This window comes from Melospiza georgiana, chromosome 33, assembly GCF_028018845.1.
Source record: "Melospiza georgiana isolate bMelGeo1 chromosome 33, bMelGeo1.pri, whole genome shotgun sequence".
NCBI classification, from domain to species: domain Eukaryota; kingdom Metazoa; phylum Chordata; class Aves; order Passeriformes; family Passerellidae; genus Melospiza; species Melospiza georgiana.
The window spans coordinates 1391672-1419653 of NC_080462.1; the positions used below are offsets into that span (position 1 = coordinate 1391672).

The window sequence follows — 27982 nt, forward strand, 5'->3', positions numbered from 1 at the left end:
ATAATTCTTTATGAGCATCAAAATGATTCTTAAGAGCATCAAATCCTTCTTTAGAGCATCAAATCTTTCTTTAGAGCATCAAATCCTTCTTTAGAGCATCAAAATCCTTCTTTAGAGAATCAAATCTTTCTTTAGAGCATCAAATCTTTCTTTAGAGCATCAAATCCTTCTTTAGAGCATCAAAATCCTTCTTCAGAGCATCAAATCCTTCTTTAGAGCATCAAAATCATTCTTTAGAGCATCAAAATAATTCTTATGAGCATCAAATCCTTCTTTAAGAGCATCAAAATCCTTCTTTATGAGCTTCACAAAGTCTGGGTCACCTGCACAGGTGTCACTGTCCCTGGAGGTGTTTGAAGGCCTGGATGTGGTGACAGGCTGGGGCTGGGTCACTGATCCCACAGACCTTTCCAGCTGAAATGATTCTGGGATTGTTCTGCTTTGTTGGCATCCCACCTGCAGCACTGATCACACAAAGAGTCCACGTCCATTTTCCTGGAAAGAAATCTGCTCCATGAGGGGCACAAGAAATTTGGTGGCCTCCAAGGCCACGACACTTTGCCCAGCCTCTCACACTGTGGGGAGCAGCAAAATCCTCTTTTCCAACTGGAAAAAACCCCAGAATCTGGGGAAAAAACCCCAGATTCAGCGAGGCTGGGTCCAACTCCAGCAATGTTTTGCACAGTTCAGCTCCTCTGCTGTGACCAAGGACAACAAACACTCCAAAGTGCAGGGCCACCAACCCACCTGGAGGTGTTTGAAGGCCTGGATGTGGTGACAGGGTGGGGCTGGGTCACTGATCCCACAGATCTTTCCAGCTGAAATGATTCTGGGATTGTTCTGCTTTGTTGGCATCCCACCTGCAGCACTGATCACACAAAGACTCCACGTCCATTTTGCTGGAAAGAAATCTCCTCCATGAGGGGCACAAGAAATTTGGTGGCCTCCAAGGCCACGACACTTTGCCCAGCCTCTCACACTGTGGGGAGCAGCAAAATCCTCTTTTCCACCAGGAAAAACCCCAGGTTCAGCGAGGCTGGGTCCAACTCCAGCAATGTTTCTCAGCTCCTCTGCTGTGACCAAGGACAAACACTCCAAAGTGCAAGGCCACCAACCCACGGGCTTTGGTGACCCTGCTGGGTCCAGGAAAATAAAACGACAACAAACAAAGTACAACTGGCGCTGGGTGTGAAGTTCAACCCCCAGAATCAAGGCAACATGGTTCTAAACAAAAACAACTGGCAGGGCGAGGCGCTCCCTCCCTCACAAATCCCCTCAGGTGCCACACGTCCCCTCAGCGTCGCCGCCACCACCGAGCTCCTCCGGCTACAAAAGGTCACAGCTTTTGTCCTGCTCTGCACAGCAACGTGCTGTTCAAGTGACTGAATCCTTCTTCCTCCTGAAGGGGGACTTGAGTCTTTTCCAGACGCTGCTTTTGGGCTTGGATTTCCTCTCCATGGCCACGGCGGCCTCCTTCTCCTTGCGGCGGATCTCGCGCACCAGCGCGTGGAACACGTCGTCGATGTAGTAGCGGAAGGCGGCCGAGGTCTCAAAGAAGGGGCAGCTGAATTCCCTGGCCAGGGCAGAGCCTTCCTCCTTGGACACCTGCAAAACAGCAGCACAGGGAGGCAAATCCCAGCAGTTTATTCCTTTGCTTTTCCCTGTTTTGTGCTACAAGCACAGATTGATTCCACCCAGATCCAAAGGCAGAACCTTCCTCCTTTGACACCTGGAAAATGAGTGCACACCTTGGTCAGGGAAGCCAAACCCCAGCAATTTATTTCTTTTCCTTTCCCTGTTTTGCTCTCTGTCCCTCTGTGTGGACACTCCAAGCCCTAACACAGAACATTTCCCCTCAGCTCCAAAGATTTCCAGAGGATTGATTCCACCCATGCTAAGGCAGAGCTTCCCTCCTTGGACACCTGCAAAACAGCAGCACAGCCTGCTCAGGGAGGCAAATCCCAGCAGTTTATTCCTTTGCTTTTCCCTGTTTTGTGCTTCAGGCACAGATTGATTCCACCCAGATCCAAAGGCAGAGCCTCCCTCCTTGGACACCTGGAAAATGAGTGCATACCTTGCTCAGGGTTCCAACAGATTTTGTTTCTCTTAAAACTCTCAGTTCTCTTTACCATGTGATATTACACCCTTCCATTCAAACTACACACTCATACAAGTCCTATCATTCAATTTTGGAAGCCTTCTCCACGGCCTCAGGTCAAATGCAGTGTTCTCTTTTTTTCCTTTTAAACTCTAAGTTTAAAAGAAAAACTTTTGAAGTTTTTTTTTCTCTTAAACTCTAAGTTTTCCACCATGTGATATTACACACTTCTATTCAAACTACACACCCATAATCCTAGTTCTATCACTTTATTTTGGAGGTCTTCAGGTCAAAAGCAGTATTCTCTTGTTCTGTCAGCACAAAAAGTCCAAAATTCTCAGTAACCAGGGTGTCAACATTCTTTGTTTCTCTTAAACTCTGAGTTCTTTACCGGGTGATATTACACACTTCCATTCAAACTGCACACTCCTAATCTCAGTTTTATCATTTAATTTTGGAAGTCCTCAGGTCAAATGCAACGTTCCTTGTTCTATGAGTACAGAAAGTCCAAAATTCTCAGTAACCAGGCTCCCAACATTCTTTGTTTCTCTTAAACTCTGAGCTCTTTACCATGTGATATTACACACTTCTATTCAAACTGCACACTCCTAATCTCAGTTTCATCATTTAATTTTGGAAGTCCTCAGGTCAAATGCAATGTTCTCTTGTTCTCTAGACAAAAAGTCCAAAATCCTCACTAACCAGGCTCCCAACAAGGAACACACTTTGTTTCTGCGACTGCTGTTTCCCACCACATTTCCCCACGAAACCAGCGCCGCTCCCGGCGCGGAAACAAACCCCAAGCAAACAGCAAGGAAAGCACAAACCCCTCTGGCTCTCCCACGTCTCCCCAAGAGGAGCAGCCCCTCGGGGAGGGCTCCTCACCTGGCGCAGCTGGGTCAGGTCAGACTTGTTGCCCACCAGCACCACGGGCGTGTCGTCGGTGCGGCGCACGCGGTAGATGAGCTGCTTGAACTCGCGCACCTCGTGGAAGCTGCGCCGGTCCGTGATGGAGTAGCAGATGATGAAACCTTCCCCTGCCCTCATGTACTGGTCCCTCATGGCTGTGAACTCTGCCTGCAAATAAAAAAAAATGGCATTTTAGCTCCGTGTGGCTCCTGTGGTATTTTAGGTCCATGCTGGTCCTGTGGTATTTGAGTTTGTGTTTTCAAATTTTCAGTTATAAATGGGATTGTAGGGATGCGCTCCCTGTTGATGGAGTGACTTCTTCAATTATTCTTTGCTTAGAAAGGAAAAAAGCTCAGAAATTTCTCTCCTCAATTTGGTACAAAGACACCTCACAGGACATTTGGAGTGACATCTTCAATTATTTTTTGTCTGCTTAAAAAGGAAAAAGGTCCAGGAGTTTCTCTCCTCAATTTGGTACAAAGACACCTCACAGAATCTTTGGGACTTCACCTCAGACCTGGGGCTGCCTGATTGGAGGTCCCACCTAGATAATTCACTAAAAAAAAGCAGAGAACAAAGGAAATAATCCCTTTTGTGGGGTGTTTCAGCAGGAGCAAGGACCTCTTTCCCCTGGCTTGGTTTTTCTCTTGCAAGAGCTTTTTTATTTAGCTTTTTATTAAACCTTTTTCTGTTTCCAACACTACCTCAGAACCCATCCTGCTAATTTTATGTCATTCAGGGTGGCTGGGCTGTTTCAGGTGTGAAATTTTGTTTGCAACAATTTGCGACTTAGATAATGAATAAACACTTGAATAATTTAATAATGTATTCTGTAAATATTTTGAATTTTGTAGAGCTTAATTAAGGTAATTTTTTTTTTAAAGGTAAATAGCTAATTGCAAAGTTTTGGTTTGTTATAGTCAGCAAGCTCATTCTGGTTGTAGTTATAATTTGAGTTGTTATTTTTATAGTTGTAAAAATTGGTTTTCTTTTATTGATGGTTGGAACTGAACAGGTAAATTGAGGAGCATTTTTTAATGTTGAAAAAAACATTTTAAAGTTGATGATAACAAGAGCTAATTTTCATGGAATTAATGAAAGAGAAGGAAGTTTAGGTCATAGATGTTTCATGCTTTTTATGATTTTGTTGATCTTCTTTAGTTCTTCAGGTGAACCAGAGCCACAGCTCCAGTGCTGAGAAGTGACAGAGCTCCAACCCCCCAGAGTCTGCAATTAAACAAAACCAATAAAATAAAACATAAACATTCTTTTTGCACGATTTCTGTCCCACCAGCTGATGATTTCAGGCTGCTCTCAGTTCTCCTGGCACTGCTCACATACCTGCCCTGCTGTGTCCAGAATATCCAGGTTGGCAGGCTCGTCATCGATGCGGATCCGGATTTTATAGGCATCCTCTGCATCCCCAGGACACCAAAAAAATTGGGATAAAAGCACAAAATTCATCAGCTCCCAAAGAAAACGCTCCCCCAGAACCAGCCAGCCTGCCAGGAGCACGGCACTGCCTCAGCCTGAGCTTTGTTTCCATTAAATCAAATTGAATTTCTATTTTTTTCTGCTGTGATTTAACATTTCATGTGCAAAAATCGGGTGCACACAGCCCAGAAATTCATTTTGGTCACCTTGATGGAAAACACAGAGAATTAACACTTTGCTTTCCTCAAAGCCAGAAAATATCTGTGATTCAAGGGAAGAACTGCTCACCAAGTGCTGATTTCTTACAATATATAATTTCTTAGAATTATAATATATATATCAGCAAAATATATTAAACATTATATATGTAATTGTATTTATATATCTTATATAAATAGATTATATATATTTATATATATAAATATATTACAAATATGTCTATATATAAATATATTAGATATAAAAATATATTATACCTCTATATATAATATAGACATATTATATATTAATATAAACATTATCTATTTATATATGTAATTATTCCATTTTATATATATTAACATAAATTTATAAATATATTTATAATACATTTATAAATATTATTTATATGTAATATATTATATTATATTATATTATATTATATTATATTATATTATATTATATTATATTATATTATATTATATTATATTATATATATTATATTATATATATTATATGTGTGAATATTACCTATATATTATATATGTAAATATTCTATTAATATAATATAATATAATATAATATAATATAATATAATATAATATAATATAATATAATATAATATAATATAATATAATATATAACATATACATATTATATATGTATATAATTATACATACAATAAATATATATAATTATAAATATATAATATTTATAATATCTTATATGTAATATATGCATACATAGTATACACTATACATTATATATTATTATATTTGATATGTAATATAATATAATTATATATTACAAATTATCTATATATATTATATAATTCTAGATATTGTATATGTAAATTATATATATTATACATGTAAATATTACTTATTATAAACACCATATAAAAATGAAATTAATCGGTCTATAAATATATAAATAATAAATAATAAACAAATAATCTGTCTATAAATATATAAATACACAAATATTCAGTCCCTCTCAGTCAGCACTGCCACACTTTAAGAACCAATTCTCAGCAAGATTTTGGCTTCTTTCCCTCCACTTTTCCTTCCACTGGTTTGGTTCAGGTTAGAATACCAGATAAATTGAAATAATTCTCTCTTCTCCTGGAGATGCTGCTGAGGTTCTACAGCACCCGAGTTGTTTCACCCCCTCCCAATTTCTCAAACACAGAGAACAATTTGGCCTGACAAGTGAACAGCAAAGAGCTGATCACAGCACAAAGTTTGGATTTTGTGAATAGAGAACTAAAAACGGCTGAGCAGCAGTTTCAGCCCCTGCCTGCCCACACAGACAGACACAGGGCATGCCCTGAATGGAGGGATGGAAAATGATTAAAGGGCTGAAACTCAGAATTCACACCCCACTCTCAGAACGCTCAAATCACAGAAACACAGAGAGGGCTCAGGTGGGAAAGGACCACAGCAGATCCCAGGCAGGGACACCCCAGAGCTCAGGGCTGCTCCAGGTGGGTCTGGGGTCCCTAAACAGGGACACCCCAGGGCTCAGGGCTGCTCCAGGTGGGTCTGGGGTCCCTAAACAGGGACACCCCAGGGCTCAGGGCTGCTCCAGGTGCCTCTGGGGTCCCTAAACAGGGACACCCCAGGGCTCAGGGCTGCTCCAGGTGGGTCTGGGGTCCCTAAACAGGGACACCCCAGGGCTCAGGGCTGCTCCAGGTGCCTCTGGGATCCCCAGGCACGGAGCCCCCACAGCCTCTCTGGGCTCTGCTCAGGGCTGGGCACTGCCCAGGGCAGCAGTTCTGCCTCCTGGGCAGGGGCAGCTCCTGGGCTCAGGCCCTGCCCGTGGCTCTGGGGCCATTGCTGGGCCTGGAGCAGAGCCTGGGGCTGCCCTGACCTCTGCTCACTGGGATGGACTGGGACAGACTGGGACAGACACAGGGACAGACTGGGACAGACAGGGAAACTCAGGTACATTCAGAGACAGCCAGGGACACACACAGGACACCTGGAGACACCCTGGGACACTCAGAAACATTCAGGGACATTCACAGACAGGGACAACCAGGGACAACCAGGGACACCCGGGGACAGCCAGGAGCACCCAGAGACACCCAGGGACACCTGGGAACACCCAGAAACAGATAGGAACACCCAGGGACATACAGGGACACCCAGGGACAACCAGGGACACCCAGGAACAGATAGGAACACCCAGGGACACCCAAAGACAGCCATACAGGGACACCCAGGCACACCCAGGGCTGAGGCCCCTCTCCCTGGGGTTCCTCTCCAGGCTGAGCAGCCCCAGCTCCCTCAGCCTTTCCTGGGCAGGGACCCTCCAGGCCCTTCAGCACCTTTGTCACCCTGCAGGAGCTCCCTGTCCCTGCTGTGCTGAGGGTGCCAGAGCTGGGCACAGCCCTGCAGAGGGTCAGTACTGCCCGCAGCACTCCCTGACCTGCTCCTGTTGATGGATGATCCAAGATCAATCCACAGGCAGATTTACAAATATCTCTGAATTGAATGCTTTAAAGCAACGGACTGTTACAGCTTGGCCTGCCGAGGGAATGAATAAACAGAAAAGAGATTTTTTCCTCACCGATGGTGGGATCGTGATCCTCAGGGAAGCGGTGACTGATGAACTGCATGGTCATGGCTGGAAGCAGAAACCAGGGAACAAGTGAGCAGCTCAGCCCCCAACTCCCCAGATCATCACATCGTTATCGCACGGACCCAAACCGAGCACGGCCCACACCGAGCGCGGCGCTGCCCTCGGCCCGGGGATGCTCCGCCTGTGTCCAAAGGCGGGACCAGCTCCGGGACGCGGCCGGAGGCGGAAAGCGATGAGCGGGACATCTCGGGAGGGGCCGGGACACCTCGGGATGGAGAAGCCGTGTTGTTCCGAGAGGGGCCGGGATAGCCCGGGAGGGGTCGGGACAGGGCGGCGGGGATATCCCGGGATGGGCCGGGACATCTCGGGAGGGGTCGGGACAGCCCAGCGGGGACAGCCCGGGAGGGTCGAGGATGGGCCGGGGCACCTCGGGAGGGGTCGCGACACCCCGGGATGGGCCGGGGCACCTCGGGAGCGGCGGCACCGCGCCCAGAACGGGGCTCCGGTCAGCGAACGCGGCTCCCCACGGCCCCGCCGGGTCCCGAGGCCGGCGGCGGCCGCAGCCCCGCACTCACCGCTCTTGCCGACGCCTCCCGCGCCCAGCATCACCAGTTTGTACTCGCGGGACTGCCCCGGGGCGCCGCCGCCGCCCGGGCGGGCTGCGGGATCCATCGCCGCCCCCTGAGCGCTGCGCCGGCCCCGCTCGCAGCGACACCGAAATGGCGGCGGCTCCTCCGCCTCAGCGCCCGCCCGGGCCCGCCCCGGCCGGGGAGCGCAGCGGGCGGGGCCCGACGGCGGCTCGGCGGGGACAGGACGGGAACACAACGGGGAACACAACGGGGATACAGCGGGGATAGGACGGGACACGGCGGGGACAGGATGGGACAAAGCGGGTACGCAACGGGACAGGACGGGATACGACGGGATACGGGATTCCCCTCGCAGCCTGCACTCCCTCCGCCATCCCCATATCCCCAGCAGGCAGGGACTCCCTCCAGCCCCGACCCCCCTCTCCAGCCCCAGGTCCCACTCAGCCTCTCGGTTCCCCCTCAGGCTGAACCCCTCTCCCAGCCCCTCCACCTCCGGCGATCCCCCAATCCTTGGGGACCCCCAATCCTGGACCCCCTCTCCAGCCTCAGATCCCCTCAGTCCCTCGGGTCCCCCCAGCCCGAATTCCCCTCCAAGCCCCTCCACCTCCGGGGATCCCCCCGATCCTTGGGGACCCCGAACCCCCTCCCAGCCCTGAGGGCTCCACCAGCCCCGCATGCCCCCTACCCTTATCACAGGCTCCAAACCTCGGGGATCCCCCGATCCTTGGGGACCCCCAGCCCCGAATCCCCTCCCATCCCCGAGGGCTCCCCCAGCCCCAGAACTTCCCCACAGCCCCAGGGCTCCCCCCACACCCTTATCACAGGTTCCAAACCCCGCCCAAATCAGCAGCAGGAAGCAGAATATTTATACATTTATTTATAATGAAAGTATGGTTCTAATTATTTACAACACATGGGGAAGCCGAGGTTTGTACAGGTGAGGCATCCCTGGCTGCAGCAGTGACACAGCCCCTTCTCAAAACTCCTGTCCCAAAAGCTGCCCGGTGCCTTGGAGCAGTCCCCGTGTCACTGCTCCGTGCAGGAGTTCTGGCTGCAGCAGCCCACCTCGCTCAGCTCGTGTCCAAAACAGTCCAAAAACAACAGTCCAAAAACTCATTCCCAGGTTCTGCACGTGAGGCAGGAGCTGCTGCCCTTTGGGAAACCACTGTGGAACCTTGTGGCTCTGGTGGAATCCGGTGAGTGAGGGAGGAGATGGGGCTGAGCCTCTGGAAAAGGAATTCCTGCTGACTTGGAGTCCTGGGGTGACTGGAAACAATTCAGCACTAGGGCTACAGTGCCAAGTCCACCTGGAGCAAAGTGGACCTATCCAAAAATCTGAGCATCCTCCACCCCAACATCTGGCCAGAATGCAAACTTGTGGGATTGGTAAAATCACATTTCAAAATAAAACCAAGCTGAGTTACAGGAGATGTCTGAAATAAAACCAAGAGTTTTCCAAACGTGATGCTCAAGGTTTTCATGACTGCTGGGTGTTTCTTCCCTCTGGTCAAAGTCCAAAACTGAGGCTGAGTCACCAGCAGATCACTGGGGCTGACAGCAGGAGCACTCCAAAAATGCAAACGCAGAGTGAAGTCAGTGGCACTGACTCTTCCCTTTATCTGGGAGGAACTGAAAATATGGCCCAAGAGGCTTCCCTGGTTCCTCTTTACAAGGGACTAGGCCAGTCAGGATGCTACTCCAAATACTCCTTTTTAAAATTGACAAAGACACTGCCAAAAATGAAGATTTCTTTAAAAAACAATGGAGCCCTTCCAAGGGGAAATTTGCCTTTTCTGCAAATGTAAAAACAACGCCTCTTTGCCAAGTCCATTCTGGAACATACATGCATTATTGCTAGAGGGGGGAAAAACCAGATGAATGAAAACTCTTGTGCAGTTTAGTTTTTTTGTTTTTATGGTGCCATCCAGAAAGGCATCTGTTGTTTAGCTCGTTGTTGTGAGGATGGGTACTGGTACCCCAAACTCCAGCCCTGTGAAAAAGTACTTGCGTTTTTATGGCCACCGTGTTCCTCCTCTTCATCGGAAGAATCCCCAGCATAGGCCACTAATCCAAAGCCCTTCTCTGCAGTTTTCATCTTCTTGGCTTGATGATCTAGGAAGGGAAAACAAAACAAACCCCCCCCCAGCACCCCCAAGAAGGAAAAAAAAAAAAATAAAAACAAAACAAATCAAAAGAGATAAAATGCCCCGAAACGAGTTAATCATAATAAAAAAAGATGTTAATTGTAAATTGTTAGTTGGACACCATTTTGAGGTCACAAGGCCAATGGTCATCCAAGGTCGAAGGCCACAGGAAACAGCACCAGCAACAGCCATGTGATCCATCAGAACCATGTAAGAGAACACAGAAACAAGAAAGAAACACACAGAAAAGGTAAAGTTAGCAAATGGCTCTCAGGGAGGGCAATTTCACCGTTAAAGAGATCAACACGTAAAGAAAAGTAGAAATTTTGCTCAAAAGGAAGCTAAACAGGAGAGCAATGTCTGCGAGCAAGACTGCAGAAGAACTAAGGTTAAACCAGGCTGGGTGATGGCCCCGCAGAGCTGAGGGACATCAGCTGCAGGTCTGACAGGTTCAAACCTTGCTGAGTGACAGGAAAGGTGAAGTGTGCTGTCTGCAGCCAGAAATGTGTGTAAATGTGTGTAAGTGTGTGTAAATGGGTGTGTGTGTAAATGTGTGTCAATGTGTGTCAATGGGTGTAAATCCCCACCTGAGCAGCCTCTGAGGCAGCTGCTCACAATGCAAAGCTACAAAAAAACCCCATCACATTCTGTGCTGCCTGATGGGCCAAATTTCCCTGTCTTTAGTCCCTCAGTTGATTAAATTCTCCTCATTTAATCCAGATATTTATTAAAGCTTTAAGAAGCTACTGTGTGTATAAAAATGCAAAGCCACAAAACAACCCCACCATATTCTGTGCTGCCTGATGGGCCAAAACTCCCTGTTTTTAGTCCCTCACTTGATTAAACTCTCCTCATTTCATACAGATATTAATTAAAGCTTTAAGAAGCCACCTGTGTGTATAATAATGAAAGCCACAAAACAATCCCATCACATTCTGTGCTGCCTAATGGGCCAAATTTCCCTGTTTTTAGACCTTCTTAATCAAACTCTCCTCATTTCAAACAGATATTAATTAAAGCTTTAAGAAGCTACTTGTGTGTATAAAAATGCAAAGCCACAAAACAACCCCACCACATTCTGTGCTGTCTGATGGGCCAAATTTCCCTGTTTTTAGTCCCTCTTAATCAAACTCACTCATTTCATACAGATATTAATTAAAGCTTTAAGAAGCCACCTGTGTGTATAAAAATGCAAAGCTACAAAACAACCCCACCACATTCTGTGCTGCCTGATGGGTCAAATTTCCCTGTTTTTAGCCCTTCTTAATCAAACTCTCCTCATTTCATACAGATATTAATTAAAGCTTTAAGAAGCAACCTGTGTACATAACCATGCAAAGCTACAAAACAACCCCACCACATTCTGTGCTGCCTGATGGGCCAAATTTCCCTGTTTTTAGTCCTTCTTAATCAAACTCTCCTCATTTCATACAGATATTAATTAAAGCTTTAAGAAGCCACTTGTGTGTATAAAAATGAAAGCCACAAAACAACCCCACCACATTCTGTGCTGTCTGATGGGCCAAATTTCCCTGTTTTTAGTCCCTCTTAATCAAACTCACTCATTTCATCCAGGTATTTATTAAAGCTTTGAGAAGCTACTTGTGTGTATAAAAATGAAAGCCACAAAACAACCCCACCACATTCTGTGCTGTCTGATGGGCCAAAACTCCCTGTTTTTAGTCCTTCTTAATCAAACTCTCCTCATTTCATACAGATATTAATTAAAGCTTTGAGAAGCTACTTGTGTGTATAAAAATGCAAAGCCACAAAACAACCCCATCACATTCTATGCTGCCTGATGGGCCAAATTTCCCTGTTTTTAGTCCCTCACTTGATTAAACTCTCTTCATTTCATACAGATATTAATTAAAGCTTTGAGAAGCCACCTGTGTGTATAACCACAGCAAGCACCAGTGATTTTAGAGCAGGGCAGCATCACCTGCTTTGCACTTACACCCAAAAAACCCCATCAATTTAGGCAAGTGTTAAAACCAGCACCATCTGGGAGAGGAAACTGGACTTGGGAGGGTGTTTGGGAAAGGAAACTGGACTTGGAAGGGTGTTTGACCCACTGCACTCACCATGGCTGCCTGGCAAAGACCCCGCACCTTTTCTTTCCTCCGATTCCGATTTCATTCCAGTGACAGGAAAAGCTGGTGGAGGCATCAACTGCCTGTTGAAAACAAGATTTTTTTTTTTTCTTTTTGAAACCAAGCTAAGAGTCAAAAGTAATAAAAATCAAATTTCTAACTCAGATCTTGGGCTGAGGAGTTGAATTTTAAATTCCCTGACTCTTCCAGTGACTGTGCATGGATGGATGGAGGGATGGATGGATGGAATGGACAGTTAGAGGGTAAGGAACTGGCTGCACAGCCATGTCCCAAGAATTACAACCCCAGCTCAATGTCCAAGCTGAAACCATCAACAAGTGGTGGCCCTCAAGGATCTGTGCTGGGCCAGTACAATGCAATGTGTGACAGTGGCAAAACACCAGACCCACACCAAGACTTAGGAGTGGAAATGCAGCAATTTTCATTCTGCAGCATCAAAAGGCAACCCTTGCATCCCTTCTCCTTAAAGAAACCCAACCCAAAATACAAAAAAACACACCCACAACCAAACAACCCCCAAATCCCAGAAGAGAACACCAAACACATCTGTGAAAAAAACCTAACCACAACCAAACAACCCTCAAATCCCAGAAGAGAACACAAAACACATCTGTAAAAAAAAACCCAAATCCCAGAAGAGAACACAAAACACATCTGTGAAAAAAACCCACCCACAACCAAACAACCCCAAATCCCAGAAGAGAACACAAAACACATCTGGGAAAAAAAAACCCACCCACAACCAAACAACCCCCAAATCCCAGAAGAGAACACCAAACACATCTGTGAAAAAAACCCACCCACAACCAAAACAATCCCCAAATCCCAGAAGAGAACACAAAACACATCTGGGAAAAAACCCACCCACAACCAAAACAATCCCCAAATCCCAGAAGAGAACACAAAACACATCTGGGAAAAAACCCCCAAATCCCAGAAGAGAACACAAAACACATCTGGGAAAAAAAACCCCAAATCCCAGAAGAGAACACAAAACACATCTGTCAAAAAAACCCACCCACAACCAAACAACCTCCAAATCCCAGAACACAAAACACAACTGGGAAAAAAACCCACCCACAACCAAACAACCCAAAAATCCCAGAAGAGAACACAAAACACATCTGGGAAAAAAAACCCCAAATCAGAGAAGATAACACAAAACACATCTATGAAAAAAACCACCCACAACCAAACAACCCCCAAATCAGAGAAGATAACACCAAACACATCTGTGAAAAAAACCCACCCACAACCAAACAACCCCCAAATCAGAGAAGATAACACCAAACACATGTCAGAAATGAGCTTTGCACAAGAACCTGCCCGTGGCTCCTCACTCACCTGTCCCTCTCTCTCTCCTTTCCTGAGGAACTCGCTGCCTTCGCCGCGGCTCCCTCGATTTCGCTCGGACTGGAGAAGCCTGTACCTAAATTAGTCATATGAATGGGTCCATGCTATGAGCAGAAAAACACACGGCATTAGCAAATCTACAACTACAACAAAAAGCTCCAGCTCCTTAATGATACTGTTAGGAAACCCAACCTTTTCAGAGCCAACTAGCAGGAGGAATGTCTAAGCATCGCTTTCTCCTAAAAAATATCTGAGGGCAGCTTTCTCCTAAAAAAATAGCTGAGTGGTGGGAAACAGGTGTGAGAACCACTCTGGGAAATTCCTCACCACCAACTCCACCCTGTCAGCAGTTCAGGACAATAAAGAGAGCTGCTCCCTTCATGGATCACCTATGAGCTCCTCAAGCAGCTAATTCTGAACACTCTGTTTGAGATTCTAATATCAGCTCTAACACACAGGCACAGCTCCTTATTGCCTCCAGGCAAAGCTTTTATTAAGGGCTCTGCCTGTGGCAGAGCACCAGAGAAACATTTACAGACACTCCCTTTGCTCTCATGCAAATGGGAAAAACTCAAAATTATTTTTCTTAAAGCCATCTAACTACCTAAAAATTATTTTTCTTAAAGCCATCTAACTACCTAAAAATTATTTTTCTTAAAGCCATCTAACTACCTAAAAATTGTTTTTCTTAAAGTCATCTAACTACCTAAATAAATAAGTTTTTTAAACTAGGCTTCTTGAAATCCTCTCAAGTGTAACCTGCAAGGTAAATGGGAAAAACTAAAAGTTATTACATTTCCCTCCCTCAAAAAGCCCACCTAAAGAGCCCCAAAAATTTTCCAATAAAGCCCCAAATAATTTCTCTTTAAGCCAAGCAGTCCCACACTCTTGTCATGTCTGTGAGCTGGATGCAGCACTCGTGTTTGGGAAGGGCTGAGGGTATGGAAAGCAGCTGGAATTAATTAATGAATAGATTTCTAGATTTCTAGAGCAGTGCATCCACTCAGAGACACCAAAATGTGACTTCTGTGTTTTGGGACAAGCAACTGCTCTCTGTCCTGCTGCTGCAACAACCTGGGCTAACAAAACCCAATCTCTGCCTGGTGAGGGGAAGGAAAATTGCAGATTTTATTCCACCTGGTATCCCAGCAGTCCTGACTCTCTCTCATCTGGCAGCTCCTCGGTGAAGCGTCGCTTTTGGCCCTGGGCATGGGGCTGCACCTGGGGCTGGCTCCCAGTTGGCATGCTGGCTTTGACTGGGGCAGCAGGAAGGAAAGGAGCACTCAGAGGAGTCTGCTGGGCACAAGGCAGGGAGAAAACACAAAAAAAAATAAAAAAAAATGTAATTATATACATGTGAAGTATTCATTTAGCACTCAGAGGACTCTGCTGGGCACAAGGCAGAGAGAAAACACACAAAAAAAAAGAAATTATATACATGTGAAGTATATAAGTATATAAGTACTCAGAGGACTCTGCTGGGCACAAGGCAGAGAGAAAACACAAAAAAAAAAAAAAAAAATGTAATTATATACATGTGAAGTATATAAGTATGTAAGTATTCATTCAGCACTCAGAGGACTCTGCTGGGCACAAGGCAGAGAGAAAACGAAAAAAAAATGTCATTATATGCATGTGAAGTATTCATTCAGCACTCAGAAGACTGCTGGGCACAAGGCAGGGAGAAAACACAAAAAAATAAAAAAAAATGTAATTATATACATGTGAAGTATATAAGTATGTAAGTATTCATTCAGCACTCAGAGGACTCTGCTGGGCACAAGGCAGAGAGAAAACAAAAAAAAAATGTCATTATATGCATGTGAAGTATTCATTCAGCACTCAGAAGACTGCTGGGCACAAGGCAGGGAGAAAACACAAAAAAAATGTAATTATATACATGTGAAGTATATAAATATATAAGCATTCAGTGCTCAGAGGACTCTGCTGGGCACAGGCAGAGAGAAAACACAAAAAAATGTAATTATATACATGTGAAGTATTCATTCAGCACTCAGAGAACTCTGCTGGGCACAGGCAGGGAGAAAACACAAAAAAAATGTCATTATATACATGTGAAGTATATAAGTATATAAGTATTATATAAGTATATAAGTATTCATTCAGTACTCAGAGAACTCTGCTGGGCACAAGGATGGATGGATGGATGATGAATGGATGGATGATGGATGGATGGATGGATGGATGGATGGATGATGGATGGATGGATGGATGGATGATGGATGGATGGATGATGGATGGATGGATGATGGATGGATGGATGGATGGATGATGGATGGATGGATGATGGATGGATGGATGATGGATGGATGGATGATGGATGGATGGATGATGGATGATGGATGGATGATGGATGGATGATGGATGGATGGATGGATGGATGGATGGATGGATGGATGGATGATGGATGGATGGATGGATGGATGGATGATGGATAGAAGGATGGATGGATGGGATGGATGGATGGATGGATAGAAGGATGGATGGATGGGATGGATGGACAGAAGGATGATGGACAGATGGACGACGTACCTGTCCCGTGCTGGCTGGCGGCTGCACCTGCGCGATGGGGTACTGCGTGGGCACGGGTGGCACGGCCGTGGGCAGCGCTGGCAGCACGCCGGGCGCCAGGGGCACCGCAGGGGGCACCATGCCTGGCACGCCGTAGGGAGGCTGCACGGGCTGCTGAGGAGGGGGCACCACAGCATAGCCAGACTGGTACCCGTTGGAGGGGTAATAGGAGGGCTGCGAGGGGACGCTGTTGATGGTGGCTGGCTGGGTGAAACCTGGAGAGAGAAAGGACAAAAGGACATCAGAGCTCTGTCAAAGACACCAAAATGATTAATTCATTCATTATTTAACTATTAGTAATTAATTAATAGTTAATTCCAAATGGAGAAAAGGCTGGGGTTGGTACCTGCCAAGGGAACGGCGGTGGTGATCTGGTTCACAAATCGGGAGTACTCGGCGTGAACCTGCAGGGAATGGCAAAGATTAGAAAATAAAAATTAAAATATAGAAAATAAAAATTAAAATGTAAATATTGACATTTATTGAATTCCTCATTAGCATGTGAAGGAATGCTGATTAGAAAAGTCACTGTGCACAAGGAGAGCAATGACCCAAACATAACAATCCACCCACCAAAATCCCATAAACATCCCCTGATCCCACTGGCCTCTGTGGTAAATTAAATTAATAATTATATTATTAATTTTTATATATTATAAATATATTTATATATTATAAATATATTTCTTTATATATATATTATAAATATATTTCTATATATTATATTATAATATAATATATTATAATATATAATATGTAATATATATTATAAATATATAATATATTTATATATATTATAAATATATTTATAATATATAACTATATATTTATATATTATAAATATATAATATAAATATATTATAAAATTATTAAAATTGGGTAAAATATAATAATAATAATTGGGGTAATAATATATACAATATTTGGATAATAGTTGGGATAATAATGAAATATAATAAAATAAAAATAGTAAAAATAGTAACAATAAAAATGTAATTAAAATATAATAATAAAATATAATAAAATATAAATAGTAAAAATAGTAACAATAAAAATATAATTAAAATATAATAATATAATAAAATGAAAATGGGAAGAAAATGGAAGGAAAATGGAAGGAAAATGGAAGGAAAATGGAAGGAAAATGGAAGGAAAATGGAAGGAAAATGGAAGGAAAATGGAAAGGAATTAATAGGAAAACAATAAGAAAATAATAAGAAATATATGATTAAAATATAATAAAAACATGTAATAATATAGTAATAAAATCTAATACTGAATATAATAATAAAATACAAAAATGTAATATAATATATGATTTTTCATAGGAAAGACAGTGGCAAATTACTCACTTCAACATTAATAATCACTTCAACATTAATTACTTCAATATTATTAATTATTTCAACAGAGCCTCCAAAAATAGAAAAAATTCCAAATATTTTTCCAAAGAGACTTTGAATCCCAAACTCCATTATCTTATTATTATATTAACTGAAAATTCTACATTATTTTATTTTCATCCACATAGGAGAAGCTGAGAAATTGAATATTCTCAGTGGATGTGGGAGAAATGATGGGGAAAATCTAAAAATTTTCTAGAAAATAAAAAAATTTTCTAGGAAAAAAAGGTAAAAATTTTCTAGAATTTTTTTTCTACACCAATCCCTTTATCTTTCCTAAAGCAGAGTGCAGCTCTGGAATCAAAAAGGAGCAAAAATCAGATTTATTTTTGCAGATATTCCCTTATCCCCAGGTAACATTTGAATTTTTTTTCCCCCTAAAATTCCAAAATTCTCAGCTCCTTCCTGAATAAATAAAAATGTTATTTCTTCTCTGTACAAGAATTAGACAGAAACTCTTGGAAAGAGAAATTTCTTGCTGAAAGCATCAACAATTCTTTATTGCACATCCCAAACTCCAAAAAGTTTTGCAATTTTATTTTTGTAAAATATCAAATTTTACTCACAGTTTGCAAGAGGTTCTCACACAGCTTTTTAGCAGCTGCCAAACCTTCTGGCTTTGGGTGACTGAAAAAATAAATAAAATTTTGTTCTTATGGAAAAAAAATAATTATATTTTCTGATGAAAATAAATAAAATTTTGTTCTTACGGAAAAAAAAATAATTATATTTTTTGATGGAAATAAAATCAATTTTGTTCTCATGAAAAAAATTCAGAAGAAGAAAATTTCTGGCAAATTTGGAAACTCCTTCTTTGCCCTATCAGCTCTTATCAGTTTAGATATCTCCAAAGTCAAATTAGATTCAAAAATTTATTTAATTTGCATTAAATCAGTCCAAATGAAGAATTCCCCATTTTAAAAACTTAATTTTAAAGGGATTTTTAAAAATTGATTTTAAAGGGATTTTTTAAATTGATATTTTATGGGATCTTTTAAAATGCATTTTTAATGGATTTTTAATGGGATTTTTTTTCAAATGGATTTTTTAAATGGATTTTTAATAGGATTTTTAAAATGGATTCTCATGGGATTTTTTAATGGGATTTTTTAAAATTTGATTTTTATGGGATTTTTTAAAAATGGACTTTTTAATGGGATTTTTTAAAATGGATTTTTATGAGATTTTTATTAAGAAAGAATTTTTAAATGAGTTTTTTTTAATGGACTTTTTAAATGGGATTTTTTAATTGATTTTTTTTAAATTGATTTTTAAAGGGATTTTTTAAATGGAATTTTGAAACGGGATTTTTAAATAGTTTTTTAAAACAGGATTTTTAAGAATTGATTTTTAATGGGATTTTTTAAAATGGATTTTTATGAGGGTTTTTAAAAAGGATTTTTTAAATAGGATTTTTTAAATGGATTTTTTAAATGGATTTTTTAAACAGGATTTTTTTAAATGGATTTTTAATGGGGTATTTCCTAATGGATTTTTATGGGATTTTTAATGGGATTTTTTTTAAAATGGATATTTAAAATGGATTTTTAATGAGATTTTTAAAATGGATTTTTTGGGGATTTTTAAAATGGATTTTTATGGGATTTTTTTAAATGGATTTTTTAAAATGGATTTTTTAAAATGGATTTTTTTATAAATGGATTTTTAATGGGATTTTTTAAAATTTATTTTAATGGGATTTTTTTATAAATGGATTTTTAATGGGATTTTTTTATAAATGGATTTTAATGGGATTTTTTTCAAATTTATTTTAATGGGATTTTTTTATAAATGGATTTTTAATGGGATTTTTTTATAAATGGATTTTGAATGGGATTTTTTTTATAAATGGATTTTTAATGGGATTTTTTAAATGGATTTTTATGGGGTTTTTTTAATGTTGATTTTTAATGGGATTTTTTTTATAAATGGATTTTTAATGGGATTTTTTTGAACTCCCCCATACCTGATGTAGATGTACATGGGTTCAAAGGCTTCCCTGCCCGACGCTGGCTCGATGCACCCCGAGCCTTTCCCTCGAAGGAAAACTTTGGCACCAGTTTCAATCTGGATGTGCTGCAGGTAGGAGCAGCCAGGCCCTTCCACCTTCTCCTTGACATTAAAAGTGGGAACAGCATGTTCCAGCCCCACAAACAGCTTGTCCTGCACATAATGCATCTGGAAAAAAACAGCAAAATTTGAATTTTTTAATTTTAATTTCACTGAGGGCAGACATCTCACTGCTGGGACAGCAGAAGGGTTCGGTGGTAGATACAAAAATATCAGTAAAAATTGATTTCTATTTCAATGCAAACACTTTCTGCAGGCTTTTATCAGCACACAACTTGTCCTGCACATAATGCATCTGGAAAAAAACAGCAAAATTTGAATTTTTTAACTTCATTTCACTGAGGGCAGACAGAAGGGTTCAGTGTCAGATGGAAAAATTGCCTTATATTTCAAATTAAACACCGACTGCAGGCTTTTATCAGCACACAATTTGTCCTGGACATAATGCATCTGGAAAATAACAGCAAAATTTGAATTTTTTAATTTAATTTCACTGAGGGCAGATATCCCATTGATGGGACAGCAGAAGGGTTCAGTGGCAGATACAAAAATATCAGTCCATAATATTGACTTATATTTCAATGTAAATTCAAAATTCAATGTCAATTCAAAAAATTGATTTCTATTTCAATATAAACACCATCTGCAGGCTTTTATCAGCAAACAACTTGTGCTGGACATAATGCATCTGCAAATGAAGAGCAAAAATTTAATATTTTAATTTCACTGAGGGCAGCAGAAGGGGTCAGTGTCAGATACAAAAATATCAGTTCAGGAGTAAAAATTTTGATTTCTATTTCAATGTAAACACCTTCTGCAGGCTTTTATCTGCAGACAACTTGTGCTGGACATAATGCAAGTGGAAATGAACAGCAAAATTTTAATTTTAATTTTAATTTCAGTGAGGACAGACAGACAGAAGGGGTCAGTGTCAGATGGCACAGTGAGCCCTGGGCTTTGCTGCAGGTAGGACTGCTCTCTCCATCCCTTTTCTTTTAGGAGGCCACTGTCACCTGAGTCTCACTCTCCAGACTCAGGCTTGTTAGTCCTCCAGATTTCACAACACAAGCTGTGTGGGTGATTTTTTTGGGGTGGTTTTTCAGCTTTTATGTTGGGATTTTTTTTTTTTTTTTTTTTTAATAAATAACACGTGACACGTGTGCTTTGTAAAAGGGAAATATTGTAGGCAGTGACAGGCAATAAAATTCACTCACCCCTGACTGGAATGGAGGTTTTTGGCCAACAGCTGGAGTGATCTGAGTGATGGGGGCTGGCTGGTGATAAACAGTGACTGTGGCCCCGTTGAATGTGGGGCTGGAGCCCGTGGCTGCCTTCACCACCCCATTGGTGATGATCTCTTTGATTCTGTTAACAGCTCCTGGGGGAGAGAACACAAAATTCATTCTTACTCAGCAGCCCAGAGTATGAACTGTGACACGACAGGGTTGGTTTGGCACATTCTGTGATGGGATTGCATCTCCCAGTGGGGCCCAGGGTTTGTATCCTTGGATGGGATCACAGAGGATCCTGAAGGGCCTGGAGGGTCCCTGCCCAGGAGAGGCTGAGGGAGCTGGGGCTGCTCAGCCTGGAGAGGAGCCCCAGGGAGAGGGGCCTCAGGCCTGGGTGTGCCTGGGTGTCCCCGAGTGTTCCCAGGTGTCCCTGGGTGTCTCTGAGTGTCCCTGGGTGTCCCTCAAGTCCCTGAGTGTCCCTGGCTGTCCCAGTGTGTTTCTGAGTGCTCCTGTCTGTCCCTGGGTGTCTCTGAGTGTCCCTGTCTGTCCCTGAGTGTCCTTCGGTGTCCCTGTCTGTCCCTGTCTGTCCCAGTGTGTTTCTGAGTGCTCCTGAGTGTCCCAGTCTGTCCCTGGGTGTCCTTGTCTGTCTCTGAGTGTTCCTGTATGTCCCTGTCTGTCCCTGGGTGTTCCCAGGTGTCTCTGGGTGCTCCTGGCTGTACCCAGGTGTCCCTGACAGTCTCTGAGTGTCCCCAGGTGTTCCTGTATGTCCCAGTCTGTTCCTGAGTGTCCCCCTGGCTGTTCCCAGCAGTCCCAGTCTGTCCTTGTGTGTCAATCCCAGTCTGACCTTGTCCGTCCACAGGCGTCCCTGTCTGTCCCTTCTGTCCATGTGTGTCCCCAGTCTGTCCCTGGGTGTTTCTGAGTGTCCCAGGGTGTCCCCAGGTTCCTGTGTGTGTTCCTGGCTGTCTCTGAATGTACCTGAGTTTCCCTGTCTCTCCCAGTCTGTCCCTGTGTCTCTCCCAGTCTGTCCCAGTCCATCCCAGTGAGCAGAGGTCAGGGCAGCCCCAGGCTCTGCTCCAGGCCCAGCAATGGCCCCAGAGCCACGGGCAGGGCCTGAGCCCAGGAGCTGCCCCTGCCCAGGAGGCAGAACTGCTGCCCTGGGCAGTGCCCAGCCCTGAGCAGAGCCCAGAGAGGCTGTGGGGGCTCCGTGCCTGGGGACCCCAGAGGCACCTGGAGCAGCCCCGAGCCCTGGGGTGTCCCTGTTTAGGGACCCCAGACCCACCTGGAGCAGCCCTGAGCCCTGGGGTGTCCCTGTTTAGGGACCCCAGACCCACCTGGAGCAGCCCTGAGCCCTGGGGTGTCCCTGTTTAGGGACCCCAGACCCACCTGGAGCAGCCCTGAGCCCTGGGGTGTCCCTGTTTAGGGACCCCAGACCCACCTGGAGCAGCCCTGAGCCCTGGGGTGTCCCTGTTTAGGGACCCCAGACCCACCTGGAGCAGCCCTGAGCCCTGGGGTGTCCCTGCCTGGGTACCCCAGACCCACCTGGCCCCATCCTGTGCCCTGGGATGTCCCTGTCTGAGCAGGGTGGTGGCACCAGATGTGACCCTCTGTGGTCCCTCCTGATAGATCTCCCTGTCTCACCCCTATTGCCATGGATCTGGGTGTGTTATCAGTGAGATAAGAGCTGTACCTGCGCACTCCCCCCCACCTTCCTTGTAATCTATCCAAAATTTTCATTTCCTGCTGAATGCAGTCTGTGGCACCTCAGGGATTTGTGAGCAGAGATCTCAGTATCAGTGTGTGAATGGAGTCTGTTATCACCACCAAGGTGTTTATAACTCAAATCCAACTCTTTATCACAAACAGGGAGAGAAAAACCACAATATTTTGTACTCACTGTCAACCAACTCCCGTGTCTGACCCTGAACATGAAGATACAAAGGACGATCTCTGGAAGGAAAAAGTCAAATATTCAATTAAACCCCCAGAAAACACAATAATAATGAACCAAATCTAATTATATTACCAGAAAGTCTTCCATAAAAATCTGAAATGCCCTCCAGATAACAGAACACAAATTCCTTGACTACCAGAGTGCTCAGGCAGAAAAGCTCTGCACTGAAAATCTGATTCAGGAGTTGATGATGATTCAGAAAATTACAGCACTGAAAACTTTAATTAGCTTGCCCATAAATGGGTCACTAAATAAAAGCAGCAAGAAATTTGTATTTCTTGGGAAGTTGTAATGTTCTGTGGGGAGAAGTTGAGCAGTGTGATTTGTCAGGGTCATGGTTAGGGTGGTTATTTCAGCCCAGCACCATCAGAATGGTAAATTTATAGGAAAACCAACTAAATAAAACCTCAGCACTTTGTCACCTCAAAGAAAAGAAGCAGAACCTCCCAAAAAAAAAAAAAAAATACAAACCCAGGTCCCACTTTGGCTTTCTCTTCTGCAGTCATGAACCTCCCTCGAGTGGAGACAGCTGCTCCACTCAGACGACTGATCTGCAAAAGATGTACAAAAAGCAGTGAAACACCTGCCAACAACAAAAAATGTACAAAAAGCAGTGAAACACCTGCCAACAACAAACCAGGCACACTCAGAAAGCTAAAACATAAACAATGTTACCCTCAGAAATTGTTAATAAAGTGCTGGCTCTGAAGTCATAATGATGCCTTGTGAAGGCTGATTTAGAGCAGAGTTAATTAATAAAGCAGGGGTTTATTAAAATGCCTCAATAGATGCACCTTGAGAAGCACCAGAGCCCAGCCAGGTGTGGAAACCCAAGGTGAACCAAAATGGTCACAAAAATGGATGACTGGTCACGGGGTCACACACTTTTATAAGTTTTGTCTATTAATATATTGGAGTTAATTGTCTAATTACAGCTCCAGCCCATGAATTCCCATTTTTCTTGTTTTTCTCTCCTCAGCCCACGTTGTTTGTGCTCCTGGGCTGAAATTTGGATTATTTGTCCTTGGTGCCAGCTGGAGCAGGAATTGTTTTGTCTCCCTGCTCTGTGCAGAGCTCACCATCCCCTGATATGAAACCCAGACCCACACACTAAAACAACACAGAGCCTGAAAAACATAAAAACTAAACCCTGAGGCACCAATCCAACAATTTACTGAACAAACCAACAAACTCCTTTGGAAAACACGAGTTTCCTAGAAAGAAACAAGCCCTGAGCAGAGTTCACTGCAAGTTCATTTCACTTGATCTGCTCAGGAACAAGGTGAAAGGTGGCCAGGGTTATGTAAGCCCAGAGCTCCCTGCCAAGGCAGCACAGCTGCTGGGGTGAGGGATTTTGGGGTGAGGGGTTTTGGGGTGAGGGGTTTTGGGGTGAGGGGTTTCTAGGGTCCCCTAGATGAAGACAGGAAATTATGAATCTGACTCCATGTTCTTAGAAGGCTAATTTATTATATTATGCTATATTATATTAATTATATTATATTATACTATAAATATAATAATATATGTTCTATTGTATACTATACCACATTATATTATATTTTATATAATATATTATACTATATTATACATTATATACTATATAATATTATAGAGTATATAATATCATATAATGATATATTATATATTGTATACTATATATTACTATATATTATAGTGTATATTACAATATTGTATTGTTTATTATATTGTATACTATACCACACTATATTATATATTACCTTATATATCATATAATAGTATATATTACATTATACTATATTATGCATTATATACTATATAATATTATAGTATATATTATATAACATTATATATTCTATCATCTTATATATTACATATTATATATTACATTATATCATATCATAGTATATAATATCATATTATACTATATTATATTATACTATATTATATATTATAGTATACAATAAAATATTATATATTATATTGTATACTATACCACATTATATATTATATTGTATTACATATCATGCAATATATTATACATTATATACTATATATTATAAAGTATATAATACCATATAATAATATATTATATATTGTGTCCTATATATTACTATATATTATATCATAGTTTTATATTATAGTTTATATAATAATATTGTATTGTATAGTGTATTGTATATTGTACCACACTATATTATATATTATCTTATATATCATATAATACTATATGTTACATTGTACTATGTTATATTATACATTAAATATAATACTACTTAATACTACTTAATACTACTTAATACTACTTAATACTACATAGTACCACTTAATACTACTTTATACTACATAATACTACTTGATACTGCATAATACTACTTAATACTACTTAATACTACTTGATACTACTTTATACTGCATAATACTACTTGATACTACTTTATACTGCATAATACTACTTGATACTACATAATACTACATAATACTACATTATATATTATATCATCTTATTCTAACTATACTAAAGACTAGAGAAAGGACACAGACAGAAGGCTAAAAGATAATAACGAAAAATTCCTGACTCTCTCCTCAGAGTCCCAACACAGCCTGGCCATGATTGGTCATTAAATAAAAACAATTCACCTGTTGGATAAACAATCTCCAACCACACTCCAAAGCAGCAAAACAGGAAAAGTAAAATGAGATAATTTTGTTTTCCTTTTTCTCTGAGGCTTCCCAGGAGAGAACTCCTGGGCAAAGAGGATTTTTCAGCAAATACAAATGTGACATTGGGAGTGTGGGACATACCTCATCCTGGGTCTGGCCCCTGGTCAGCAGGTTCCTGCACGTCAGGGGCACATCATTGATCTCCACCTCTGCCACCACAAGGTCATCTTTGCTTTTACTCGTGGCTGGACCTTTGCCCAGAGCCTGCAGCTTCAAAGAGAAGCAGTTGCAAAAGTGGAAAAAAAAGCACAAACAAATTTGAGAGGGGAACATCCCTCTTGTTCACCCCTTTCAGTTGTTAAAGGCAAAATCTTTACAGATTCCACATTGAAAACATCCTCACAGATTGCACAGGAAAGCACATTGGAATTGCTGCTGCATCTGCCCAAATAAATCCAGATAAAAACTGGATTTATCTTCACCACGTATAATTAAAATAACATCCTTCTTGTTCACCCCTTTTAGTTGTTGGAGACAAAATCTTTACAGATTCCACATTCAAAACATCCTCACAGATTGCACAGGAAAGCACATTGGAATTGCTGCTGCATCTGCCCAAATAAATCCAGATAAAAACTGGATTTATCTTCACCACATATAATTAAAATAACATCCTTCTTGTTCACCCCTTTCATGGTGGAAGGTGTCCCTGCCCATGGCAGGGGTGGGACAAGATGAGCTCTAAAGTCTCTTCCAACCCAAACCACGCTGTGGGCTCCATGAAACTTGAAACAGCTTCTAAACTTGGCTCCAGCACAGGCAGAAGAGCAAGACGAGGCTGTGACTGGAAGCTTGAAGTCCCACTTTATTTAGAATAAAAAACTCAGAGATTATTTAAGAGGAACACTCCAGTCCAGCTGCCTGAGCTCATCAGGGTCAGGCAAGCTCGGGGCAGGGCTCAGCAAAAGCTGAATAAGCTGGTTAGGACTTGGATATACAGCTCATACTGTAATTTCTTCAGGCACTAAAATATTTTGGTCCCAAATTTTAAAGCAGTTGTTTCACACAGGAGTTTTTCCATCAGCTCTGCTCTCTGCAAAAATCCTCGTGCCTCCCTCACGACTCAGAATATTCTACGATTTTGACGAAAAATAAAACTTTTTCACCTCCCTACAGGTGGCTTTGGTAAAATCTGACCTCACAGCCATGCACTGCTTTTTGTTAGGATGGAAAAATATTTTTTAAATTATTTCTGACTATTTTTATGGCAATTTGCTGAACCACCCCCGCGCCCACCCACCCACCCACCCACCTTGTCCGCCGTGCTGGGCGCCGGCTTCAGCTTCCCTTTGGCCATCAGCATCGCGTTGATCTTCGCCGCCACGGCCGCGGCTGCATCCAGCGCTCCCGAGGGCGCCGCCGAGCTCTCGGACCCGGCCACGGCGGCGCCGCCATCGCCGCCCCCACCGGGGAACGGCCGCCCGGGCAGCGGCGCCGTACCGGGGAGGAGGAAATTAGGAGCCGGGCCGGGCTGATCCCACTTGCTGCGGCGCCTGGAAAAGACAGAGGGAGCGTGAGGCGCTGCTCCGAGCGGCACCGGGGCCGCCCGAGCCGCCACGGCCGCGCCTCACCCGCCCGCGGCCCCCGCGTCCCGCTGCGCTCCGCCGCCCGCCGACATGGCCGCCACGGCTGCCCGGCGTCACTTCCGGCTCCGCGCCCGCCGCGCGTCGCCGCTTCCGCTCGTTGCCATGGAGACGGCGCGGCCACTTCCGGTCGCTGCCGTGGGGACGGACATGGCGCCGCGGGCTGGGGGTCGTGAGGGGGGAAGGAGCACAAAGATCAGCCAGATCAGCCCCGCTGTTGTTTCCATGTGTATTATACCGAAGATTGTGTCATTTCCCCAACATTAAGCCTAAATATTGTGAAATACAAAGCTGTGTTTCGTGTCAGGTACATACAGGCAACGTGCGTATTTGTGATTGTGATATGTGTGGAGACCGACCATGGGACAGTTATAAAGACGAATTCTTATAAATAATTGAGGAAAGTAAAACATGGAAGAAGGGCTTTGAACCTATCTTTTGCTCACAATTAACCTTTATGCATTTTACTAAGTATTAACCTTTACTAAAGGTAATGTTACTAAGGGTTAGATTACTAAACCGTACTAAAGGTAAGGTTACTAAAGGTTAACCTTTACATTTAACTAAATGCTCCTAAGTTGATTTAGGAGCATTTGAATTAAAGTGTTAAGGATGTTGCTTTTTGACAGGAACTTTCTGCTTGTAGTTAATCCTTACAGAGTTCAGCAATAAGAGCCTTTTGAAGTATAATTTTAGAATATTGCTTGTAGCAAGAATCTTTATAGCTTTAGAATATATAAAAATGAAACATGCTTGTCTCAAGCCTTAACAAAACAGTGAAAAGCAGCTTGAGAAAGGAAGATGAACATCAACTCAAGGATTAAATTAAAAACTAAATCACAATAGTGTATAGAATTGTGATGTAAAAATTGGGAATAGAAACTGCTGAGAAAGCTGATGAGTACTCCTAGAAATACCTGTAACCCTCAACTATTGGTGTGCAGATGGAGAGAAAACTTCCCCCACTGTACCCAACGCTGTGTTGCTCATACTTTATCAAATTAATTAATAAATTGATTGCTGCT

At 42.6% G+C, this 27982-nt stretch overlaps 2 protein-coding genes and 1 non-coding gene across 3 annotated transcripts; all 3 read right to left on the minus strand.

Moving 5' to 3' along the window:
- Positions 1-635: 635 nt before the first annotated feature.
- RIT1 (Ras like without CAAX 1) lies at positions 636-7925 on the minus strand. The gene is made up of 5 exons (XM_058042901.1): positions 7801-7925; positions 7214-7270; positions 4349-4422; positions 2984-3175; positions 636-1605 (listed from the first exon to the last, which is right to left on the minus strand). The coding sequence occupies exons 1-5, from the start codon at positions 7895-7897 to the stop codon at positions 1375-1377; spliced, it is 651 nt and encodes a 216-aa protein (XP_057898884.1). The 5' UTR covers positions 7898-7925; the 3' UTR covers positions 636-1374.
- A 749-nt stretch (positions 7926-8674) lies between these two features.
- Positions 8675-26995, minus strand: KHDC4 (KH domain containing 4, pre-mRNA splicing factor). Its single transcript, XM_058042818.1, has 14 exons — positions 26946-26995; positions 26627-26867; positions 25456-25584; positions 23143-23222; positions 22615-22667; positions 20706-20869; positions 19388-19599; positions 17988-18048; positions 16365-16422; positions 15980-16233; positions 14564-14719; positions 13418-13530; positions 12044-12135; positions 8675-9927 (listed from the first exon to the last, which is right to left on the minus strand). The coding sequence occupies exons 1-14, from the start codon at positions 26990-26992 to the stop codon at positions 9728-9730; spliced, it is 1860 nt and encodes a 619-aa protein (XP_057898801.1). The 5' UTR covers positions 26993-26995; the 3' UTR covers positions 8675-9727.
- LOC131095366 (small Cajal body-specific RNA 4) lies at positions 20418-20546 on the minus strand. The gene has a single exon (XR_009115865.1). It is a non-coding gene; the product is annotated as a small Cajal body-specific RNA 4 (non-coding RNA).
- Positions 26996-27982: the final 987 nt, after the last annotated feature.